Source organism: Anomaloglossus baeobatrachus, chromosome 5 (assembly GCF_048569485.1).
Source record: "Anomaloglossus baeobatrachus isolate aAnoBae1 chromosome 5, aAnoBae1.hap1, whole genome shotgun sequence".
Taxonomy (NCBI): Eukaryota; Metazoa; Chordata; class Amphibia; order Anura; family Aromobatidae; genus Anomaloglossus; species Anomaloglossus baeobatrachus.
Window position 1 is genome coordinate 490,613,636 of NC_134357.1, and position 24,699 is coordinate 490,638,334.

At 42.3% G+C, this 24,699-nt stretch overlaps 1 protein-coding gene across 12 annotated transcripts in view; it reads right to left on the reverse strand.

Annotated features, from left to right (window-relative positions):
- Nucleotides 1-899: 899 nt before the first annotated feature.
- Nucleotides 900-24,699, reverse strand: part of BAIAP2 (BAR/IMD domain containing adaptor protein 2) — a 176,330-nt gene continuing 152,530 nt past the window's right edge. Inside the window, exons 11-16 of one of the 12 annotated variants that reach the window (XM_075350728.1) lie at nucleotides 24,381-24,449; nucleotides 23,403-23,565; nucleotides 22,907-23,005; nucleotides 20,959-20,996; nucleotides 6,249-6,292; nucleotides 3,856-3,942 (exon numbers count right to left, since the gene is read on the reverse strand). In XM_075350728.1, coding sequence (XP_075206843.1) covers nucleotides 6,265-6,292; nucleotides 20,959-20,996; nucleotides 22,907-23,005; nucleotides 23,403-23,565; nucleotides 24,381-24,449 — 397 coding nt within the window. In that variant the 3' untranslated portion in view covers nucleotides 3,856-3,942; nucleotides 6,249-6,264. Of the gene's footprint in view, nucleotides 3,943-6,248; nucleotides 6,293-12,588; nucleotides 16,895-20,958; nucleotides 20,997-22,732; nucleotides 22,780-22,906; nucleotides 23,006-23,402; nucleotides 23,566-24,380; nucleotides 24,450-24,699 lie in introns of those variants that run through there. The other 11 variants (XM_075350729.1, XM_075350730.1, XM_075350731.1 and 8 more) reach the window with 11 other exon arrangements.

The window sequence follows — 24,699 nt, forward strand, 5'->3', positions numbered from 1 at the left end:
CTGAGAGCTGCATGCTGACAGAAAAGGACGGCATAGATCTGTTGTACCGTACATGTTATCGCTGCCAAAGAATTGTGTACACGTGGCATTAGAAGAAATGGAGTCATTTTTTACTCTCCCCTCCTTGTTTGATTTGCCCCACATCATGAATTTAAGGTATAGGATACAAGTGCAATGAAATGTTCAATAAACTAAAGAGAATGTTATTTACATGTATTTGATGGGTCATCTATTACTCGATGGTATCTGCCACCACTGGTGTAACATATGAAAGTCACACACACACACACACACTTAGGAAGCCATTTTATGAGGTAAAAATGTAGCTTTTCTTTAAGGAAATGGTGCAAATCTTGTAACAGCAGCTTGTCTGGCACTGTTATATAAATTTGTAGTAATTTTCCAGCATTCTTGAAAGGACACCTGTGCTTTCAATTAATTAGATCCCTGTTGACTTGAGGCAGCCATTTTGATTGAGAGACCCTGGTGGTTGTCCACATGTTTTACCTAAGAAAAACCTTGAAAAATATCAATATGGGTTTATGGGAAAGCCGAGTGAAAACCAGTACGGCCTTCATTAATACTGGTCAGCCATCTTTCCCCTTCACATATCCTCACGTGAAGTACTTTGTAGTAGTGGTGTCGCTAAAGGAACCTTAAAAGGGAACCCATGTTTACCACAGACAAGAATTGAAAAGCAGGGTAGGACATCCCAACATGGCTGCTCCCTGCAAGTCAACATCACTCCTAAAAATGGAGTATACTGTTTTACTTCCACCCCCTACTCCACCTACCAGGCACATTTATGGCTCTGGACTTTAGCAATCTGGCCGCCTTTATAGCTTTTTTTTTTAGGAACAGCTTTAAAAAAGGGGAAAAAAACAAACATTCACCTCTGTGATTAAAAGTGTTTATTAGACTTATCACATTCATTGTGCTGTACAAGTAAATAAAATCAAATTATACAGTCAAAATTTACAACCGAAAATACATGGCGACTCTGCTGAGGATTCATAGCGGCGGCGAGTGTCTTCTGAGCAGAGTATGCGCCAGCGGCTCCAGTCCAGCATCTATATATAGGAGGAGATTATATGGCAGTACTATATACACTGTCTATACCATATGTACAGGATAGTCATGTAAATCACGTCTTCAGTCACTTATGAAAGTGACGAAAGCCATTTTGTAACAAAATGTATATTTGCTAAAACCTAGTGACATCATAAAGGCATTGAATACACAACCTCCACTGTGTGAAGGTGACAGGACTCAAGGGGTTGCAAAAATTACTGTACTGTACTGTAATGTGTGTATTGAACCTGTCAGGTGCAATATGCACCCAGAACCACGAGCAGTTCTGGGTGCATATTTCTAACCCATGCCCAACTGTCCCAGTATCGAAGTAGCATAGATAAAGGATCTTTAGAAATAAGTCTTCTAAAGATCTTTTTATGATAGGCTAATGAGTGCAGGAACTAGGCACAAGGGCATTAGTTTCCCCGACTAATCTGCCCTCTTAGCATGTTAGCACACCCACATGGGTGTGCTAACATGCTATTCAATGCCCAGCATCAACGAAGGTGACGCGCGTACCTGGGTCCATTCACTGCCTCAGATGCCGGTTGAAGGTCAGTGCACATGATCACAAGTCACCGCCCTTCTGTCCATGCGCACTATGAAGTTGGGAGTATGCATCCCGGCTTCAGAGAGGTCATGACCAGGACTGTCGGGGACTTGTGATCATGCGCACTGAGCCTAAACCCAGTATCTGAGGTGGTGACAACAGATACGTACGTAAGCGACGATGACGCTATGCACTGAATATGTACATGTATATACACGCCCTCTGGGCGTGCTTACATGCTAGGAGGGCGGACTAGTCAGGGGAACTAACACCCTTGCGATTAGTCCCTGCGCTCATTAGCCTATCATAAAAGATCTTTAGAAGTAAAGGGATCTTTAGAAAAAGAAGAAGTATCTATGCCAATGTATACAGGAACGGTTAGGCAGGGATTAGAAATATGTACCCAGAACTGATCATGGCTCTGGGTGCATATTGCACCTGACAGGTTCACTTTAATATATCTTTATGGCAGCCAAAGCTTAGTTTACTGATAGAGCACCAAATCCCCTGCACAGACATGGATAACAAGCTGAACTATCTGCAGAGACCACTAGTGGGCACGCACTGCATACAGTGTTATTATTGAGTTCAATGTGGAACTGTATGCAGCCAGCTCCCTCTAGTGGTTGTGGCGGCATTTTATAAATCTATGCTTATGCAAAGGATATGGTGCCATGTGTCAGGTAAAATAGTGCCGACTAATAGATAAACAATTAGCACAAATGCCATTTAGATAAACCATGCCAACATGTTTGCATAGTTTATCCAAATGGCTTCTATGATGTATTTTTATGTGGCAACAGGGAAAGTGATCAAAATATACAACTTTAATGAAGAGCAGTCAGAAAATATAGATTAAAGCAGATTTAACTTTTTTTTTTTTTATTTATTGAGGTCTGTGTCCCGATGACAATAATTCCTGGCTTCGTCTTCTGGGAGCAGTGTTATGCTTTGTAGTAACCAGTAATTTTGTTTTTTCAATCTCTACTTTGTCTAGGAGAGATGGATTCTAATTTGGTCACTATGATGAGATTGAGCTGCCGAAATGCAAAGGCAAAATGCGCCATTGTGGGCAGGGCTGCAATGGCAATTTTTTTTTTTTTATTCTGGATAACCCTTTAAGGCAGATCTTAAGAGTTCCCTTTTAAGTTAATAAGGAGCTATCATTTCCCATAAATATGTTTTATGACCTGGTGTAGATGCCACTGTTCTGCGGAATCTGAGGTTTTCCTTTTGTGTCTGGGCCTCTATTGAGATATGGTGCCCTCTTCCCCATGGATAAAAGGACTATATTTACCCAAGAGGGTGTGGTGTTCCCCTCCTCTGTGGATGTCCCCTTGAAGGCCACTCCCATTTGTATAAAAGGACTAGATTTCTATGCAGAAAAGACTGCCATATCCCAGGAACAGAAGAAAAATAGGAGAACAGCATCATTTAAATAAAGCAAAATACATATTTATAAGAGAGGACAGGTCTGCTAACAGGATTACAAAAGGTTTCCATTGTGACGACAATATGGCTGAATGTGACTGTACAGAAGATTGCACCACCCAGCAAATAAACATAAGATTACTTATTTTCATCTCTAAAATTATATAGTTGTAATTGTAAAAATGGAAGTATATAAGCAAATCACCCCTTTAAAGCTTTGGGGTCCGGCCCCATGAAACATTGGGGAGATTTAACACTGAGCTGAAGCGTTCTCTAAGCGAAGACGTCCACAGAGTTGTAGAAAAAGCTGCGCCCATTCTACTGTGCCCTTTACTGGTTCTCTACACAGGATTTAAAGCAGATCCATTCATTAAAATGGCTGGAGGAAGCCACGTTGGGGCATCATTGACTGAACTAGTGACATCATAAAAGACTAATGTCAACAAGTCCCACAGAACTGCTTGACGAGGTATTGCTACCTCTGCCCTCAGTATGGAGTCCACCATTTACAGGCGATTCCTTAAGACACTCTTGATGGTTTATGGCGAGATGATCAATAAAAAGATAATAAATAGTGATCACCATCATATAAATAGTTGGGGGTGGTGGGATATCGTGACATCACCATGAAGCATTAGGCTCCACGCATCTCCTACCACTAGATCTACTATGCACCTTCTACATACAAGTTGTATCGAAACATATGCACCCGACTGGCAATCTTCAAGGCCTTAGTGCCCACAAATTTTGGTTTCACCACCATCACCATGGGATAGAGGAGACCCAGTGCAGCACGGATAGACACGTCCCTCGTAGGTCAATTCACCAGAGGTGCAGAGCGGTCGTTCGTTACGGTGGGTTTCAACCGGACTTCAAGAAACGGGTTTCTGTTGGGAGAAAAGAAGTTGCATGAGGACAAGAACATGTTCCATGAGATGTTGACACCACTGATAAGGCATGGTGGCTCTAACGTTTAATTTACATCAGATGAGGATACCATTCTGGTCTACCTTACACCTCAAAAAATGAATGGCTGCCTTTATCTTAAAAGGGCTTGGACTACAAAGCCAATGCCACCATAAAGAAGACTGAGGAATGCCTCAATGAACTTCAAGAAATGGGACATGGACAATGAAGCCCTACCAACCCAATTACTTCACCACTGTTACCATAGATCTCCTACATTTTAGAAGCTAGGTGTGGGCACACAAAGGATTAGTGATGTGTGGGTTAGAGAAGAAGACACCACAGTCATTAACATGCCATGCATGGTTAAAAGGACATTAGAATGAGTACCACCGCCATAGTGAACAACCAATATAGAAACAACTCCGCCGCCACACAACTGAAACGCCCAACCTTGGAACAACTACAAGAAGGAACAATAAAGTTGTCAATAGAGGTTTGTTTTGCCCACAGCTAATCCCAGGGTACAGCAAGCGGGCCTCAGTGGACAGTCGGCTCACCCCAGAGAGGTGAGAACGTTTTACTGTTGTACTCATGTGGTAAGGGACAAAAACAGAGCTGACATTAGGTGGCATGATGCTTTACAAGAGCCACCACCACATTGTTGTGGTCATAACTAGTGGGATAAACACCCGTTGAAAATTTTTGCTGATATTTTTTTTCCCCAGAGTTCAAATATTTTAAAACATAAAATTTATAAGTTATACTAAAGAACAGTCAACAAAGAGCCAACAATTACCAAAATAAAGGTCCTTGAGCTCTCTGGTGCCACATTGGGAGACAACCAACATGCCCACTATTACAGCTCCTGCATAGGTAAACCAGCCGTTTCTAGAGGTCCTCCTGCTATACATATTTTCAAGTGCTCAAAAACTTTATTTTGACGATTTTTGGAGGGTAAAAAGCCCTTGGAATCAGATTTATAGGTTTGGGTTCAAAGTTGGTAACGTGGTATCCAGGTGCTTGAACTAAGTATAAAAGAATTTGGAATGTGTTAGTACAGCCATAAAAACACGTTAGGATACTGGATGAGGTTCTCCCAAATAAAAAAAGAAAATCCGGACACAGGTCTAGATACAACCAAGGAAGGGGTTTGACAATTAGTAGTCAAAGACATACAGGAAGGTGAGGACATTGACAAGACCAATGGTCACCCAAGACAGAAGACAGGTTGTCCCCTTGTAGGGAGTGAAGATCCGCCTGGGTTACCACCACAGTGACCTCTACAACCAGGGAACTGGAAATGGTCAGCACATGGTCATATACAAGAACTGGAGAGCGAGAGGTAGGATAGTGATGCCCAGATAGCGCCAAGTGAAGATGGGATTACAAAGAGAAGGATGTTGGATGGGTGGAGGAGGAAAATGTTCTACTTTGACTGCTGGGAACAACCCACAAATAATAATAATAATAATAATAATAAATTAAAAAAAAGCCCAACAAAAAGTTTTTCCATAAAAATAAAACTTCACTGATAAAAAAAAAAAAGTGAATACCAATAATCGATTGAATGATTGTGAAGAGTGGACATTTTTTTCCTTTTAAAGTCTAGATATGGTCAGCCCCCTTTCCCTAGTCTATTTGTTAAGTTCTTTGAAAAGTGCACGAATCACTAAAGGAGATACAATGAGCAGTTAAGATTCTGAAATCTGAACTCCACTATTGAGGCATGATGGAAAGGGAGCATTTAAGTATAAAAAAATGGCAGCCTTCAAGAAACTGCAGCGCAACCCCAAGATCGGGCGAATACTCCAATACTAGATACAGGCAATTGTCACAACAGAGAAATTAGATGGTCATTACCTGAAGAATCCTACTTTTTCAGGATTGGTCAACATGCCGCTTGGGAGCCCTTCTGATTTCTCAGCTCTTCCCATACGTGGACAGTTGGAGGAGCTTATTGAGCCAAACAAAAATCTAACTGGCCAGAACGGATATTATTTGTTGTCTAGTAGCCCCTTAGAAGCAATGTTTTTCTAATCTGGAAGAACCCTCTTAATTTTATCTTCCACAAACCGCACCACCCCTGTAAAGAGGTTGTACGCGGTACTGCAGGTCAGGGAAATATAGGCTAGGTCGACAAATTTAAAGGGTTCAATCTTCGTTATTTTTCAGATGTTCTGATTAATGAGATGGGCAAGGATTTGACGTGTCCGAGCAGTCACAGCAGAGCCAAGAAGCCAAGTGATGATGATTGGGAGGTGGGGTAAATATAAAATAAACTTACTAACAGCAGAGACCTCTCAAAACCGTGCAATTTCTGCTTCCAAGCTGCAACACAAAACAAAATACATGGTCTGTAAGTGACAGACGGCGCTGAGTGGCCGCGGCGATGGGAACAGGTCTCCCCATAGGGCAGTGTCTGCTTCGGTGAGCATCTCTTCCGGATGTGTGAGTGCATTGTTCTCTATGGCAAGCACTGTTTATTGTTTGGGGCGGGAGGAATAAGCCCGAGGCTGGAGCGAGAACACAATGTACATATGTGGAGAGACAGGCTCCATTTATAGAAAGACACAGCGGCTCGCCATTGTTGTCACTGATATTTAACTTCATTGTTACATACATATTTATTAGTGGATCCGGGCCGGCAGAGTTAACTGTTAGTACTGCATGTATAAGAACCTGTATGGTGTTTAATCACTAAAACAGTAGGAAAAAAAACAAAAAAAAAAAAAACTCCTCCAGAAACAGCACCACTCATGTTTTCTGGTTGTGTATGGTATTGCAGCTTATCCAAGTAAATAGAGCTGGCAAACCCCTATTTCTAGAATCAGGAATTTAACGCTGTATAAAGTTATACTCCACATAAATTAATGTTTAAGGTTTGGAGCTCCATTTTTCTAATACAAAAGGCAAATTACTGTGCATTGACAAAAAATAGCATTTGATCTGACTGCAGCCACCAGAGGACATTTTCTGCATACTGATTTATTACAGAGTTTAATGTAAACACTGCATAAAGTATGCTCCTCCTAGAGGTGCTATACGTTTTTTTTTTGTGAAACTCCAACTACTTTGTGGCTTTGAAACTCTTTCGGATAAACAAAGCTGTCACTTGAATAGAGTTCCAAACTGTATATGTTAATACTTTAACTTCCTGCAGTCACCACTAGAGGGAGCTTACTGTATACAAATTGATAATGAAGTGCAAAATAAAAAAACATATGCTGTAAGCTCTCCCTAGTGGAGACTGTGGGCAACTAGACATTCCAGGATGTGTAAAGTGCATTTAAAAATACGAAAAAAGAAATTTAGAACCAAGATGTAGGATTTACAGTGGGTACGGAAAGTATTCAGACCCCTTTAAATTTTTCACTGTTTCATTGCAGCAATTTGGTAAAATTAAAAAAAATGATTTTTTTTTTTCCCCTCAATGTATACTCTGCACCCCTCTTGACAGGAAACAAAAAATAAAAATACATTTTTCCAAATTTATTAAACAAGAAAAACTGAAATATCACATGGTCATAAGTATTCAGAGCCTTTGCTCAGTATTGAGTAGAACCACTCTTTTGACCTAGTACAGCCATGAGTCGTCTTGGGATCCTGGATTTGGGGATCCTCTGCCATTCTTTCTTGCAGATCCCTCTCCAGTTCCGTCAGATTTGATGGTGAACGTTGGTGGACAGCCATTTTCAGGTCTCTTCAGAGATGCTCAATTGGGTTTAGGTCTGGGCTCTGGCCGGACCAGTCAAGAATGGTCACTGAGTTGTTCTGAAGCCACTCCTTTGTTATTTTAACTGTGTGCTTAGGGTAATTGTCTTGTTAGAAGGTGAACCTTCAGCCAAGTCTGAGATCCACAGAACTCTGGAAGAGGTTTTCTTCCAGGATATCTCTGTACTTGGCCGAATTCATCTTTGCTTCAATTGCAACCAGTCGTCTGGTCCCTGAAGCTGAAAAACACTCCCATAGCATGATGCTGCCACCACCATGTATTGGGCAGGTGATGAGCAGTGCATGTACAGTACAGATAAAAAGTTTGAACACACCTTATCATGACTGAAAATTGTAGATTCACATTGGAGGCATCAAAACTATGAATTAACAATTTGCCTTCACTCTGCGGTCCAGCTCACCCCAAACAATCTCGATTGGGTTCAGGTCTGGTGACTGGAGGCCAGTCTCATCTGGTGTAGCACCCCATCACTCTCCCTCTTAGTCAAATAGCACTTACACAGCCTTGGTGTGTTTAGGGTCATTGCCCTGTTGAAAAATAAATGATGGTCCAACTAAACGCAAACTGGATGGAATAGCATGCCGCTGCAAGATGCTGTGGTAGCCATGCTGGTTCAGTATGCCTTCAATTTTTAATAAATCCCCACCGGTGTTACCAGCAAAGCACCCCCACACCATCACACCTCCTCCTCCTCCATGCTTCACTGTGGGAACCAGGCATGTAGAGTCCATCTGTTCACCTTTTCTGCGTCGCACAAAGACACGGTGGTTGGATCCAAAGAGCTCAAATTTGGACTCAGACCAAAAGCACAGATTTCCACTGGTCTAATGTCCATTCCTTGTGTTCTTTAGCCCAAACAAGTCTCTTCTGCTTGTTGCCTGTCCTTAGCAGTTGTTTCCTAGCAGCTATTTTACCAAGAAGGCCTGCTGCACAAAGTCTCCTCTTAACAGTTCTAGAGATGTGTCTGCTGCCAGAACTCTGTGTGGCATTGACCTGGTCTCTAATCTGAGCTGCTGTTAACCTGCGATTTCTGAGGCTGGTGACTCAGATAAACTTATCCTCCGCAGCAGAGGTGACTCTTGGTCTTCCTTTCCTGGGGCGGTCCTCATATCAACCAGTTTCTTTGTAACGTTTGATGGTTTTTGCCACTGCACTTGGGGGCACTTTCAAAGTTTTCCCAATTTTTCAGACTGGCTGACCTTTGTTTCTTAAAGTAATGATGGCCCCTCGTTTTTCTTTACTTAGAATTTGTATTATGGCAAAAAAGCAGCTAACAGTCTACTATTGAGTAGGACTATCAGCTGTGTATCCACCAGACTTCGGCACAAACACAACTGATGGTCGCAACCCCATTTATAAGGCAAGGCAAGAGGCAGGTCACTTATTAAACCTGACAGGGCACACCTGTGAAGTGAAAACCATTTCCGGTGACGCCCTCTTGAAACTCCTCAAGAGAATGCCAAGAGTGTGCAAAGCAGTAATCAAAGTAAAAGGTGGCTACTTTGAAGAACCTAGAATATAAGACATATTTTCAGTTTCACACTTTTTTGTTAAGTATTTCATTCCACATGTGTTAATTCATAGTTTTGATGGCTTCAATGTGAATCTACAATTTTCAGAGTTCTGAAAATAAAGAAAAAACTCTTTGAATGAGGTGTGTCCAAACTTTTGGACTGTACTGTATTTCTCCACACATACCGCTTAGAATTATCACCAATAAGTTCTTAGTCTCATCATACCACAGAATCTTATTTCTCATTGTCTGGGAGTCCTTGTTTTGTTTTGGTTTTTTTTTTGCAAACAGTGCAAGACATATGAAAGCCCGCATAGAGGAGAGGCTTCTGTCGGGCCACTCTGCCATATAGGCTTGACTGGTGGAGGGCTGCAGTGATAGTTGACTTTGTGGAATGATCTTCAATCTCCCTACTGCATCTCTGGAGCGCAGCCACAGTGATCTTGGGGTTCTTTAGCTCTCTCACCAAGGCTCTTGTCCCACGATTGCTCAGTTTGGCTGGACGGCCAGGTCTAGGAAGAGTTCTGGTGGTCCCAAACTTCTTCCATTTAAGGATTATGGAGGCCACTGTGCTCTTAGGAACCTTGAGTACTGCAGAAATTCTTTTGTAATCTTGGCCAGATCTGCGCCTTACCACAATTCTGTCTGAGCTCCTTGGGCAGTTCCTTTGACCTCATGATTCTCATTTGGTCTGACATGCACTGTGAGCTGTGAGGTCTTTATATAGACAGGTGTGTGCCTTTACAAAGTCCTATCAGTTTAATTAAACACAGCTGGACTCCAATGAAGGAGTAGAACCATCTCAAGGAGGATCACAAGGAAATGGACAGCATGTGAGTGTACATTAATGAGAAAAATATGAACTTTTTTAAATTTACTAAACGGCTGCAATGAAAGAGTGAAAAATTTAAAGGGGTCTGAAAAACTTTCCGTACCAACTGTAGTTCTATCAGTTTCAACTATGTCAATAAAATCTTAGCGAGAAACAATGCCGCAGGTTTACAGATGAAGAAGGAAATCTTATAGATGTATAACTTGTGGTAAGCAGATTTTTCTAGCAGACTCTAAGGATGTGCCAAATATGGCCACTAGGTGGCTGTACATTAGATATATGCGATGCCAATGTGGAGTAGAATATACAGTTGAAATGAAAAGTGTACGTTCACCATCTAAAAAGACACATCTGCATGTTTTTCTCACTCATTCTAGAATATGAGGGGCACGCTCACAGAACGTACCCCCCATTTTCTAGAACAGCAGTCTCTCCATGTGAGGAGTGTGGCTGCAGATTACCGCACTCACCCTCCCCCGGTCCACAGTGGAGCAGCCTGTGCAGTAGCGACGTCAGCGTCCCTGCTTGCAGGGATCCAGCTGACAGCCGCTGTCTGCGCATGCGCCGCCAGCTTTCAAGAAGGAGGCGGCGTGATCGCGGGGCCGGAGTACCAGCAGCCAGGTAACGTAAAACCAGGGGCTGGGGGGGGGTGACGGCGGGACCTGGGGACAACTTTCTGCCGCATGTGACGTGTCACATGCGGCAGAAAGAGCAGGATGAATGCGGCCGCTGCACGCCGACATCCTGCATGCTCCGGAGGGGGGAAGGGGGAGCGCTCTGGAGAAACCGGAGGGGGTCCGGGGACCAGAGATCTCCGGTGCACCGGAGGAGGGGTCAGGGGGAGGACATTTCCCTCCGATCTGAAATGTTTGATCATTTCAGATCGGAGGGAAATGAATGCAGAGCTGGCGGCGGCGGGAGTTTTCAGCGCGCGTCGGCGCCATTTTGGATTTTCCGGAGGGGGGGGGGGTGTTGGATAGATTTCTTCGGTACCGGGGGCTTTGGGGGCACTAAGGGCTCATATTTATTTCTCATCTGACATGTTTGATCACGTCAGATGAGAAATAAATCAATTTTACCGGCCATTTATTTTTTAATGTTGTCGCCGGTATACGGTGTATACCGGCGATCGCATTAACGGGGTCCCGAAAAACACCCCGATTCATAATCTGGGGGGTCTCAGCTACCTCCGGTAGCTGAAACCCCCGAGATTTTCGGTCGCTGGGGGGCGCTACAGGGTTTTTTCGGGCCGCCGCTTTAAAGCGGCGGAACAGAATAAGTACCCTGTTTTGCCGCCGCTTTAAGTCGTACGGCCGTCGTTATGAGGTTAATTGACCTAAAACGGGAAAGGTTTATTCTGATTTCATGTCAGATAGTGAGAAAAACATGCAGAGGTGTCTTTTTAGATAGTGGATGTAAACTTCTGGTTTCAACTGTATAATGTGTATATATTTATATACTGCATATATCCATGTGAAGCACATAGAAGGTAGGTATGTCAACATGGCGGATTTTAAGATTTCAGATTCATACATACCTACCTATGTATATAGATCTATACACACAATGTAGCAGAGCTGAATTTTGAGTGGTCATGAATTACTGGCCAAGACCATAAAATAATCAAGTTTTCCGCCTAATTCTTTTAGATTTAAACTGCATAATGTATAGGGATTAAAGCACCCATCTGATGAAAGAGCCCCAAATTCCCCTCTGCTTCATACAAAGTTCAAGAGTAATTAAACTTTATTTAAAATATTGATCAGACTATGCAAAAGGTATGAATCTTTGATATAATCCATTATTTTTTTTGCTATAAAACACCATGCTGAAAGTGCTGTTTTAACTGCCTAGCTCATACTCTGAATTGCTGATCTAGCAAGTTTTTAATTAGCATTTTAGAAGCGGTTTGTACACAAACTCTTGCTGTCTTCTGAGCATGCGAAAGGGGAGCAGGGAAGCTCACAGGGAATGTTTTTTGTAAATCGTGTTTGAGCATGGATGTTTTAGAAGCTGCTTTGAACTGCTGCTCTGGCAAAGAACATGAACTGGGCAGATAAAATAGCACTTTGAGTACCAGAATGAGCTAATTGAAAACATATTAATGAACTCTATGAACTATAAATCATTGTTTAATTGACTTGCTCTAGGGTAGTATTACTTCGCTACAGTCCTAATGTGTCATTTTGCTGTGTATATAGATCAGTATACATATCCCAACTACCTCTCCCCCAACCCCTCCAATACCATAATAAAAAGACAGTCTATGAAGGTCATCATGGATGAAGAATGATTCATTGTTTATTAATATGCAAATGGCATTACTTGATGCAACAATGAAAATAAAAATAGGCAGCGGCTGGTTGTAGAAAATGTTTATTTTAGCCTGAAGTTATAATACAGCTGCTCAATGGTCAAAAATCACAGTTAGCGTCTGTCAGCAAGACACCCACCCGCCCCCATAAAAAAAAAAAAAAAAAAAAAAGAAATTTATACAGAGACAGCAAGCAAGCCTCGGTGAGAGAAAATAAAAAGGATCCCCGAAATGCAATAAATAAAACTTTATTCGTACAATTACATGATTACAGGGCACAATGTTCGATGTGCGGATCATTGTACATTCTTTATACATTCTGTACCGATGGCTGACAAGAGACGGCGAGAGAAGAGGCGGCCAGAGAGCGAGGCCTTTATGTAGAATTACTGACTGCAAGAAGGTTGGATACTTTTTGGCACTGGCGAAAAGTTGACAGAAGCCAAAGACCCCCTTTAAATCCCAAAAACACATGAAAACATCAGTGCGTCAGGAAGCAATACAGGTAGCCATTAACGCCAATCTTATAGTGTTTGTGCCTGACAAACTTTAGAAACCGAGATTTAGGGAAAGGATAGAAAAGAAAACAGAAAGTGGGGGAAAATAGTAGTTAAACCAAAAAAATAGCAATAAAATGTAACGTTAATATTACAGATGACAAACGAGAGTATAAAAAAAAGAACCCTAAATAATAGATTACAACTTTTGATAGTACTGGACAACCATGAAGCATATTTTTAGGGTTTATTTTTTTCTTTTACCACACTGGGTTCCTGAATTTGGCTCCCTCTTGTGGGTGTCCTACTCATTTAGGTTTTACAGGGGCACAAGTTCTCTCCATGGGGATTGCTAAACTAGTTTAGAGAAATTTAGTGGGAAGGCAATGCTCTATAGTACTGCATAATGGAGGTGACGTTCCACATGTGGCCATCATGGCATGATACGAGTTGTGGTTCTCAAACTGAGAAAAAACGTCAAGTTTGTCAACACTTAAGTCGTGTGGCAAGGATTGCTAAAGGGGTTGTTTATAGGGTGGCTGACTCCAGTAGGTAGGACTTCTCTTCCTCTTGGAGGAAAGCTAATTTGCCACTCACTTCCGATTGATTACTCATTTGGTCCAAAGGCGGGAGGGGGAGAGAAGCTGGGGGTGATTGGACGGGAGGCTCGCATGACATCACAATTTCACGCGAGCCCCGAGCCATAATTACAGACAGCGCTGGAACAACGCCAAAACGGGAAGAGAGTACAGGGTCTGATTTTAACTGGGGGAAACAAATTTAATCAGAAGGTGGTTGTCCTAGTAGTGGACAACCTCTAAGAACCATCTGGAGTCAGGTAGAAAAAGCATTCACTGGAACAGTCCCTCCGAGTCCTTCTAACCATTCAGTAATGTCAAGATGTCTGACATGACAGCCCCTCGTTGGTCACACATCTGGTAGATTTGGTGAAGAGGCCAGTTTTATTAATATGTAATATCCGTCTTTAATAAAAACGCCAATATTGAGCCAATGTGGCCACTCTGCAGGGACAAAGCTACATCTGAATTCCTATTTTAGGCCTACACATGTAACATTGGCTTCCTGCTTCCTCCCTCTAAGCTTAGTTAAGTTCTTGCCTTTTTTTACCTCTATTGACTTGTTAAAAAAGGGTTTCCAATAGTACCAACCTTCGTGATGTCAAGAGCAGACTCTTCGCTAAATTTCTAGTCATCGTAGAGGTACCACAAGGGAGACTAATGAGGAGTGTTGGTGGACTCTTCCCCGATGTTGCTTATTTTGAAGGGGTTCAATAAAAGGATTCCCCAAAAATGGTCAATTTCATCAAATTTTCCACTTTTGCAGAATATGGCTTTTAAGTTCCAATTCCTTGGTTATTTAAATTTTAATGTATAAAATTAGGTTTTTTTAAAACATTTTCCATCATTTCAGTTAAGGAGTGAAGGCATGGAGAGATCTCCCAACAGGTCCGAGCCAAAAATATAAAATCCCTCCATAGAAACCATGATTCACCCTAGATGTGTAACCACACCCAAAAATGACAAGCACAAAGTTTATGGTTAGGAAAACAAAAAAACACTTAAAAATAAATTAGATTAATAGTCCAAGGGGTTGCCAAGTATTAAAAAAAAGCATGGCTTCTTTCTGACCAAAACCACACCATCCATGCCTACAGTTGTAAGCAAGATTGCAATAAATTCTAATTCAGACCCCACTCCTGCACAGGGGTGGTACTGTATTTTGTAAGATAGCAACTTTTTTTTCTAAAGGGAACCTGTCCGGTGCAATATGCACCTAGAACCATGAGCAATTCTGGGTGCATATTGCTAATCCCTGCCTAACAGTCCCTGTATCTAGTTACATGGATAAAGAGATCTTTAAAAAAAAAAAGTATTTCTAAGAACTTTTATGACATGCGAAAATGAAGCCAGAGACTAGTCGCAAGGGCGTTATATTCCCCGACTAGTCCACCCTCTTAGAATGCCCACATGGGCGTGCCAGCATGCTATTCAATGCCCACTGCACAGCTTCATCATCAGCAGTGACACGTGTACCTGTGTCCGTTGCACCACCTCAGAACACTGGGCATAGGGTCAGTGTGCATGATCATAAGTCCCCAGCACTTCCGGTCATGCGCACTACAGCAGTTTGACGCGTACACCCAGCTTCACAGTACGCATGACTAAAAGTCCGGGGATCATGCGCACTGAGCCAAAATCCAACATCTGGCGCAGTGGCAGCAGAGGTGTGCGCAACCATCCCTCTGACGCTGCACATCCATTAGCATGTTAACACACCCTCAAAAGGTGTGCTTACATGCTAAAGGGGGCCGACTAACAAAGGTAACTAACGCTGTTGCGACTTGTGGCAGCCTCATTAGCATAAAATGAAGGATCTTTAGAAATACTTTTTCTAAAGATCTTTATCTATACTACTATAGTTTGGGACTGCTAGGCAGGGATTAGCAATATACACCCAGAACTGCTCGTGGTTTGGGTGCATATTGCTCCTGATATGTTCACTTTAAATTTTGTTCTGGGATTGTCTGGGCAAAAAAAAGAAGCGTTCCCCATTGGCCTGGACTAGTAAAAAAAATATTTTTTATGGTCTTTTTTTATTTTAATACCTAGTGGCAGCAACCTGAATTTAGCCCAAGACACTCTGTTGTCTTTGCCAGCACATGGAGTGGAGACAACCTTCCAGCAGCCACAGAACGGCTGCAGCCTGTGATTGACTGCACTGGTGAAGGGACTATCCAAACATCCAACGAAGCGATGCTCCAGTCACTTGCAGTAGCCCTCCGGCTGGTGGCACAGTAAAGTGCCCACCTCCTGTGCTGGCACAGATCAACGGCTTGCACTGGATCTAGGTGGGTACCAGTTTGTGAGCATCAATTATTTTCTTTTTTTTTTTCCAGATCCCAGAGGAAACCTCCGAGGAAACTTCTTTTGCCCAAATAACTCCCTTAAGACCAACATAAATGGCTAAGGACTGTAAAAGTTGAGACCAAGATACTTTTTTTCCTGGCTGGGTCAAATATTAGCAGTCAAGCTCCACTTTGGGTCACCAATTTTGCAATTTATATCAGCATACGTTACTTATTCTGAAGTCGTGTGTCCTCTTCTCCAAACACATCCAGAGTTACATTCAAGATCTTGCTGCTTTTCTGTTAGCTCTCAGGGTGCGGTAGCATCATCTCACTGCAACCTCCTATTTTTGCGTATATAAAAAAGCATGCTCTACTGCGGTGATTTGTGGAAAAGGAAGGATGGACACATTTCACATCTTTCAAACCAGGGCTAGCTGATTCCCAGCTGCCCCATGTAGAGTTTTGAATGCAGCTTTGGACGCGACTGGAGTAGAAGACCTGCTATAAGCTGACTGGGAGTATATGGGACAAAATGTAACCAGAAATAGAGTGATAAATCTATTAACAGTCCCTTTACAGTTCCATGCATACAAGTCAATCTTTAGGAGAGGGGCAAAAAAAGAAAGACACCCCACCCCCAACCCTTCCATGCAGATAAAACCTTGTGGCAAGGCCAGGAAAAAAAAAAATATTATATCCATACACCCCATAAAAACTGGTATAAAACACTCTACACTGGTATATAACTTCTCTGTATGTTCAGTAATTACAGGTAGACTTTGGCAAATTTCTGCTCTGAAAAAGCTTCCATAAAAGTGACAAAGTTGAGCGAGGAAAGAAAAAAAATAAATAAATAAATAAAATTGTCAATGAGTCAGACCAGGATAGCCCAGTGCTGGCATGACCTAGAGTCCCTTGCTTTACATTACAGCATAGATCCCCTCCAGCAACTCATTCAAAACAGAAAAAAAAAAAACAAAACAAAAAAATAAAAAAAAATTCCAGAGAGTACAAAAGTAATCAAAGAAAATTTCCAAGAAAATCAGTGGTGAAGAAGGTGGGAAAAAAAAATCTGTAAAGGCGTAAAGAGAGGACGAAAGTTCTTCAAAGCAGCGGATGCCATGTCTGTGTAAGCCTCGCTTCACACAGTAGATATCATAGTCCCATTGCCGCTGTGAAATAAAAGAGTAGAGAGGACACTGCCGAGATGTACATTATAAATAGAGTGACCGCACAACATCACCACATGGACGGACCACCACTAGCTGCAGTATCTCTTATTGATGCATACAGGCACTGGGACAGGTCACGAACTCCACCCACAAGAAATATTCCCACTGGTGACCAAAATGTTCCTACCGGCAGCGCAGGAGCAACAGAGCTCTTCAGAGTGCATCAAAAAGCGTCACACATTAGCTTCCTGGGCCGATGTAACTAGGACATAGGGTTTAATGGTCACTGGCGTTAAATTATATGGGCATGTATTTTGGGCTAAAAAGGTTATTTTTTTGCAGTTGGGCTTCATTAAAATTAATGCACGGTTTTGGATTTTACAGGCTAAGCCGAAGCGCTGCGTTCTAATACGCAATGTGGGTATGGATTAGGCACAATCTTCATAGACTGTGCTGGGGACGCAGGATGCATGCAGTTACGCTGCGGTGCAGAACGCAGCGTAACTGCATGAAAATACGCTACGTGGGCACATAGCCTGGTGACTGCAGAATGAGTTAACTGGTAATCCAACACTCACTGTCAAAAAACATCAGTAATCTCATTCTGCAGCCAATATGCAAGGGATCATAAACTCAAACTGTAAAGAAATTTTTAGCCCAAAATACATAAATTTAGGTTGTTCAAAGATTGGTTCCTGAAGGTGCGAAATATCCTTTAACCTTGTAATCAAAGACTAAATTATAGGTAAAGTAGTGTTTGCCTTCTAAAGGGCTTCTCAAACATATCACCCGGCCACGTCTTTAAATCACGGGGGGAAAGCAGAGAACCAATGGTTCTCCATGGTCAGAAGAACTCCTACATAGGCAAGCACTAGTTATGTGCGACCACTTCTCCATTCATTGTCAGTAGAAGTGGTGGTCAAATGCGTTTAGTACTGCTCCTTTCAATGAAAAGACTCTGGGCCTCTGTTCTCAATCAGTGGGGTCTCAGCAGCGGGAACACCCAGTAATCATATGTTTATCACCTATCCTTGCATTAACCCCAACCATACTGCACTATTTTACTATGAACGGCATTACTGTGCCCTTCCCCAGGGAATAAGACATCTGCGTTATAAATCACACATGGTAGGAGGGAGACTGGATACAGAATTTATATTTCTTAGGTTGTTTCCCCTCAGTTTCATTACCTCACACAGTCAGTCACATGGTGTAATCGGGAAGTGTCTCGGAGAGCTCATTTGTAATCCGGAAAAAAGCCGGAGTGTGGTACACGGCTGGTATTGTATTAACTAAACAAAGACCTAAAATTTGCATGGGATCCATGTCAAAACAAGACCTTCTGATATATGGTCGCACTTAAAAGGGGAACAGCCATAAGGATCCTATCAGGACTAATAAGCACCTCCCATGCAATATGATGCGGTAGTGATGAGTTGTTGTTTTTTGCCAGGAGGTGTAGTTTGAGTGCAGGAATAATGGTGTGAAAAAAATTTAGCACCAAATTTTCATCTCTTGGCAAAAAAACCTTGCAGTTTTCTGGCAGGAGATGCAGGTCTTTGAACTCAGTGAGAGTTCATTGAGGTCCCCTGAGGTCAGGTTACTTGTGATTGTAGGTGGAAGACCGTGGGAACCTTCAGCTGTGACCGCAACTAACCTGAGTGACGTCACCGCTCTTCACGGCTCAGTCTCTGCCTGAACCTCACAGCGTTCGGTCATGTTCCATGACCGTGCGCTGTGCCTACATAAATGTAAAAGAGCTGGAATCGTTCTGGGACCTCGTGTGGACTACGTTCCACCTGCAGGGGTGTTTTGGGGTTAATAAAGTGGTGAAAGTGTATTTTTCTTGTCTTATTTCAAATAAAAGATTTTTTTGGAGGTTTGCATTTATTTACTTTCACTTACAGATTAGTAATGGGGGAGGTCTAACAGATCCTCCACATTACAAATCCAGGGGGCTTAGTGGCAACTGTGATCTGCAATTACCCCCTTATTACCCCAATTGCCACCGCACAAAGGCAATTTGGAAGAGCGGGGTAAAGTGCTGGGATTGTCACATCTAATGGTTGTGACAATCCTGGGCACCTGCAGGCTGCTATGCTTAGCTGGGGGACTCCCAATAACTATGGGTCTCCCCAGCCTGAGAATACCAGCGCCCAGCTGTTGGGCTGTATTTATGGCTGGTTGTCAAAATTGGAGGGGAAAGTGGACCGTTGTTTTCTTTAAGTTATTTAACCAATTTAAGAAAAAAAAGTTGCATGTGGTTCTTCTTTTGATACACAGCAAAGATAAGCACACAGCTTGGAGGTGCAGCCGTATGCTTTATCTGTGCTGGGTATCATAATATGAGCGGACCCTATGCCAATTTTTTTTAAATTTATTTTTATACCACGATAAACTCACATATCGTCTGTGATTGGAAGCAGTCAGCTGACACTCAGGGTCTGGGCGCGTCTGACTGCAACCAATCACAGATGCCGATGGGCGGGGAAAGCAGTGCATATGCAGGAGCCTAATGAGCAGCCTCAGAAGTGAATGGGCGGATGCGGGAGCAGTAACAGTCGCGCCGTTGTCTTTATAAGTATAGCGTGCGTGCTCCTATCCCCCATCCCTTTTATGACCACATTCTGCGAGTCCGCGCATCACTATCCACGAACTTAAAAAAAAAAAAATACAAAATAAAAAAGGGACACAAATCAGGGCCGTTTTCAGGTATGGAGACTGTACAGTTATCTTTTGATATATCAGGAGATTTTTTTTTGGACGTTTTCTAAGCTTTATAGGGCCAGTGCCAAAAAGGAAAGTCATTTTGTGAGCGACACAAATATCAGTGCCACTAAGGGTGATCAAGAAAAGGACATTAAGTAATAAGACCAGGATAAAAAGAAACGTTCCACCGTCTACATCCTTGTCTGAGAAGGGATGCCCAAAATAAGGCAGTGTTCTGATCCAGGCCCTGTCCTGAGGAGGAAGGACCACCACTTATTTCCCCTGTCTTTTTGAAGATGATGGCTTCACCCGAAAATTTCTGAACCAGAACCAGAGGGGAAGTGTAATTACACTCTTCTCAAATAAATAGCCGAGTTAGGAAGTTTGTAGGCCCAAAAGGGAATGAAGGTCCATGATTACCAGTGACCAGACAAATGTAAAGTCTGCCATCTTTAGGAGAGGATTACACAGCAACGCATCTAATAATTGTCAACCGGCACTAGTTGCGACATGTGATCAAAAACTAGATTTTTTTTGTGCCGGTTGCAAAATGTTTTTTCGCTGCACGACTTGTTTGAGATTTTTCATTGTGCGACCAGAGTCACTGTGTAGCCCTAGCTCAATCCATCAGATTTGCTGTTTTCAGTTTTTATGAATAAAAAAAAATAAAAAATTGGAAACCATCAACAAGCAGGTTGTTGCATTTTGCCATTGTGTCGGTTTGACATATTAAACTTTCAGTCTGTACGGACTGTCCGCTGGCCTCTTGACGTTAACTCAACTACCCCATAGACATGCATACATACGAGGCTGTCAAGCTCAGGTCAGGATACTGCTGACCAGTCCGGGTCATGAAAGCATGTTAATGAGCCAATGAAACCTTTAACAGTCATGCCGGACTAACCACTGCAGTCCTTCTGGATGTTGTGCAAGACTAAATTAGAACGAAAATAAAACAATTATACGGTGAAAGTAGTAGCCAATCTGCTTGCTGACAGTTTCCACAGGTTTTTTATTATAAACTGCAAAAAAATTAGCAAACTAGAAAACCTAAAAACAGCAACAAAATAGGGTAATAAATAGCAGACTTTACATTTAGATCACAATAGAGTCCGTGATAATCAATGCTTAAATTAACTGGTTCACCCCCCCCCAAAAAAAAAATAAATATATCCCTGTGCTGCAAAGGAGACTTCACGCAATGTCACCAAATTAGTATCTCCCCCCCCCCCACCCGTGACAATAAGGGATACTGCAGGAGACGCACATGCACTGTAATATATAACACTTACCATCATGGCCATCAAGAACAAATGCAACCACACAAACTAACACACCGAGGAGGACGCCATTACCTGTTTGTGGCTCTCGCTGCCCCGTAGTCATCTAAACCCTGCCAAGGGCAAAAAAAAAGTGCAAGAAAATAGTTATTGCAGAGCTCACTGTACTTTAATGAACTTGCTAATTAGAAAACAGGTGGGATTAATTACTGAAAATTAGCATACTAGCAGCAAGCTGATTTAGTAGTAACTATGGGTGGTAAGTCTGGGATGGAATGGAAATAGGTGTAGCTGTAGTCTGCTGTGAGTGGGGACAGGCCAGGATTGTACAGCCGAGCTGCATATAAGGGAGGGGGCCATGACAATGAGCAATCTACCATTGTCATTGCAGCTGAGAAAACAAAAAACAAAAAAAAAAAAAAAGCAGCAAGGGCATTCGAGAGGCAAAATGGTTGTGAACTCCCACCAGAAATCATACCCGAGGCTCCTGAGCCCAGAATATACCAGCAAAGCAGGTTGCCAATTTTTCCTCATTTTATTTCGATTTTTTATGTTTTTATTTTTTATTTTTAAATCCAACATACAGTTCCAGAGGTATGAACCTTTTTAACTTGGTACTAATTTTTTTTATAGTCTTTTTCCAAGGGGGTGTGGCTCAAAAGATCCTCTGGGGCGTGTGTTTAGAATGTTCTGCATAATTACCATATTAAGCCACGCCCCCTCAGTAAAGACCATACAAATTGCCTTGATCTCTGGCATCCTATGGCGGATTTTAAAAAAGAAAAAAAGAAGCAGAATACCCAGGGGAGCAGGAAAAATAATAATAATTAAAAAAAAAAAAAGCCTAAATTGATCACTTTCGACCCAGTTACAGGTCTTAGTGCAGACAATTACTAGCAAATTTGTCATGATGACAACAGCAACTAGAGATATTTGCATCGATCTAAACATTTGGGGTGTATTGCACCTCATCCTCTTATGGATCTCAAGATCGGGTCCTAGAAGGATACACTTCTTTATAGTGGAGATTAGCAAGAAGGTTGGGTAAATTTAACCACTTCCTCATCACAAGAAGAGAAATTGGCTGCTCACAGAAAACTTCCTACTAATGCAGGAGTCAAAAAATGTCAGAACCGTGTAGGAAAATGAACATATGCTATATGGTTTGGGCTTGGGTGTCCTTAGTAATCTAGAGATAGCACCTAATGATCCGTAGCTGATCTAACATGTAACCCCTTCCACGTACAAGGTTAAAATAGACTCGCCTCAGTTTTCCAATCAGAGTCTCCGTCTAAATACTTTAATAGCAAATTAGGCTATAGACCATTCAGAAGCCATCTGCGGTGATGCAAGATTTGCCCATGGTATAGGTACTTCCAGGTCCCATATATTAGTTTATACTCTGTCTACCCCTATGTTTACTGAGCTCTTCCTGATGTAATGTCAAAGCACTGCTTTGGGCTCTGAGCCAATCAGCTATCCACCTCTAGCTCCTCCTACCTCTTTCTGTTTCACTAAAATGTGAAACTGCAGCTGCATCTCCCTCTTCCCTCCTTCTTCCCTATTTTTAGATTTACACTAGTAGCTGATAGATTATTTTCTCTCCAACACAAATTACGAAACATTTCTTCTTTCTATGTAGGGAAAGGGAAGCACCATCTCCCATACACATCTCAAAGTGGCATATACTGACCAAACTTTTGCCAAACAGGCAAGTGATGGTTGCCGACGCCACATGCAATTCCACTTAGCAGGCATGAGAACCAGTGGCTCAATGGGAAATTTCTCCAAGGAGGTAGATTTCTGGTGGCAGTTATGGTGAAGCACCTTCCATTGCAGCAAATCCTACCATTTGTGTTTTCTTAGTATCCGGACTGCATTGCTCATGGTTCCCATCTTGGGGTCAATAAACCCCAACATAAATAGAAAAACAAAATAAGCAATCAGGGTACAAAGTGGCCGCAACATCAAACAGTAGATGTCAACAGCTGCAATGGAAGAGCCCCATTGGTGACCAACTTACGGGTGAAGACCTCTTACAAGGTTTGTACAGTCCGGATGACTGTGGGTACAGAAAGCTGGCACTCTTGTTTATTGTGTACCCATAGGGCACAGAGTAAGCCTATAAATAAGGAACACACATGGCTATGGAGAAGACCCATGTAAGGATTCACAATGTTATTATCTATCACACAATGGTAGGTAATACTTAAATATGTACACACATTTCCAGCTGTCAACAGAAGAAAATACATTAAAAGAAGTCCCAGATAGCTCCATTATATTAGAAAATATGTGTGCTTTTAGTCACTACTAGAGGGAGCTGACTACATACCACTCAAACCAGTATGCAGAGAGCTACCTCTAGTGGCGACGGCAGGTTGCAAAAAAAAAAAAAAAAAAGCCTATTTATGGTCACACACAACCCCCGACATTTACTTTAGAATGGAAACTTATAGAAAGATATCCTCACTATGAGCTGAAGATTCTAATCAAGTGAGAAGTGATGGTCATCCCACCTGTGAAAAGACTGGTGCAGCCACACTGTATGGCCGGGGCTTGAAAGAGCTCACAGCCTGAGGGGGGAAGCCCCGGGAGGCCATGTTGTAGTCTGGAGGTGGTATGGAGAGGTCGTCTTTGTCCAGCAAATTCCCAGTGCTGCTGCTCTTCCCAGTCTGTAAACTGAAGAACCAGATAAAAACCGTAAGGACTTCATGTATATAAAGCTATTACCAGATGGTGGGCAATAAAAACAAAAAACAAAAAAACAAAAAACAGGACAGAAGTAGGTAGCAATGGTGTAACATACTATAGAGGCAGATGTGTATGGTCCCATAGAGAGACGTGGTCCAGTCCTCATCCCTTTTAGCACCAATGCAAAACTCCACTCTCTCAAAGTGAGCAAGCAAAAGGAATGGAAACTGTCCCAAAGGTGAGCAAGGGGGAGCTAGACACTAGGATTTTTGTCAAAAACTGCCAAAAATATGGGGGTTCAGTACCCGTGGCTCCTTCTCCAAGGATAGAAACCCATATCAGTCTGGTTTGGATACCTCTGGCACAGCTTGCTCCTTAGGGGACACCTAAGTCAAGCTGAGGAAAAGGATAGATGACATCTAAGAGATGTCTCCAGAAAAATTATTTATTTTTTTTTTTTTGCAAAAATTATAACCCCATTACAAAGGAAGATGGGCAAATAACCATCTTGCTCTCTCAAAAGTCAACCGCTATAGGGAGCACTATGATCTGGTTTTGATACTTGGTTGTACCCCTCAATCTGGCCAGTATATTGTGTATGGTGGTGACCAACACTTTCCTGAAGGCAGATGGGGAGGAAGAGTGATTGGACATCTCTTTTTCAAACATGATCTACTTTTTTTCTTTTTTTTTAATCCTACTAAAGTGTTTGCTGCAGTCTGTAACTTCCATCCCCAGTCTATATCAATCTACCAGGGTGGGATATTTTGGGTATCCAGCCTCACAATATTTTAGACACTTACTTCTGTGAACGCTCCCCGCCATCTCCGCGGTCTAACACTCTCGTGTAGGAGAAAGGGAACCATCCTCTCCTGAAAGCCAAAAAAAAAAAATCCATAAATGTAACATCAGTACATCCAGCTCGTCATCGCACAACACCTAGGACCCACACGCATCTGAAGCAGAGCTGGAATATCCCTTTAAAATCAGAGCTTGTAAATATCTCCCAGATGGAGTGGATCAGGTTGACGTCTCGACAGCTTTACCTTGCCACCCACGTACATGAAATGCAAAGTTCCGGTTTTATTCCAGGTGGGGGGTGGTTCCCTCCAGTCAATTACC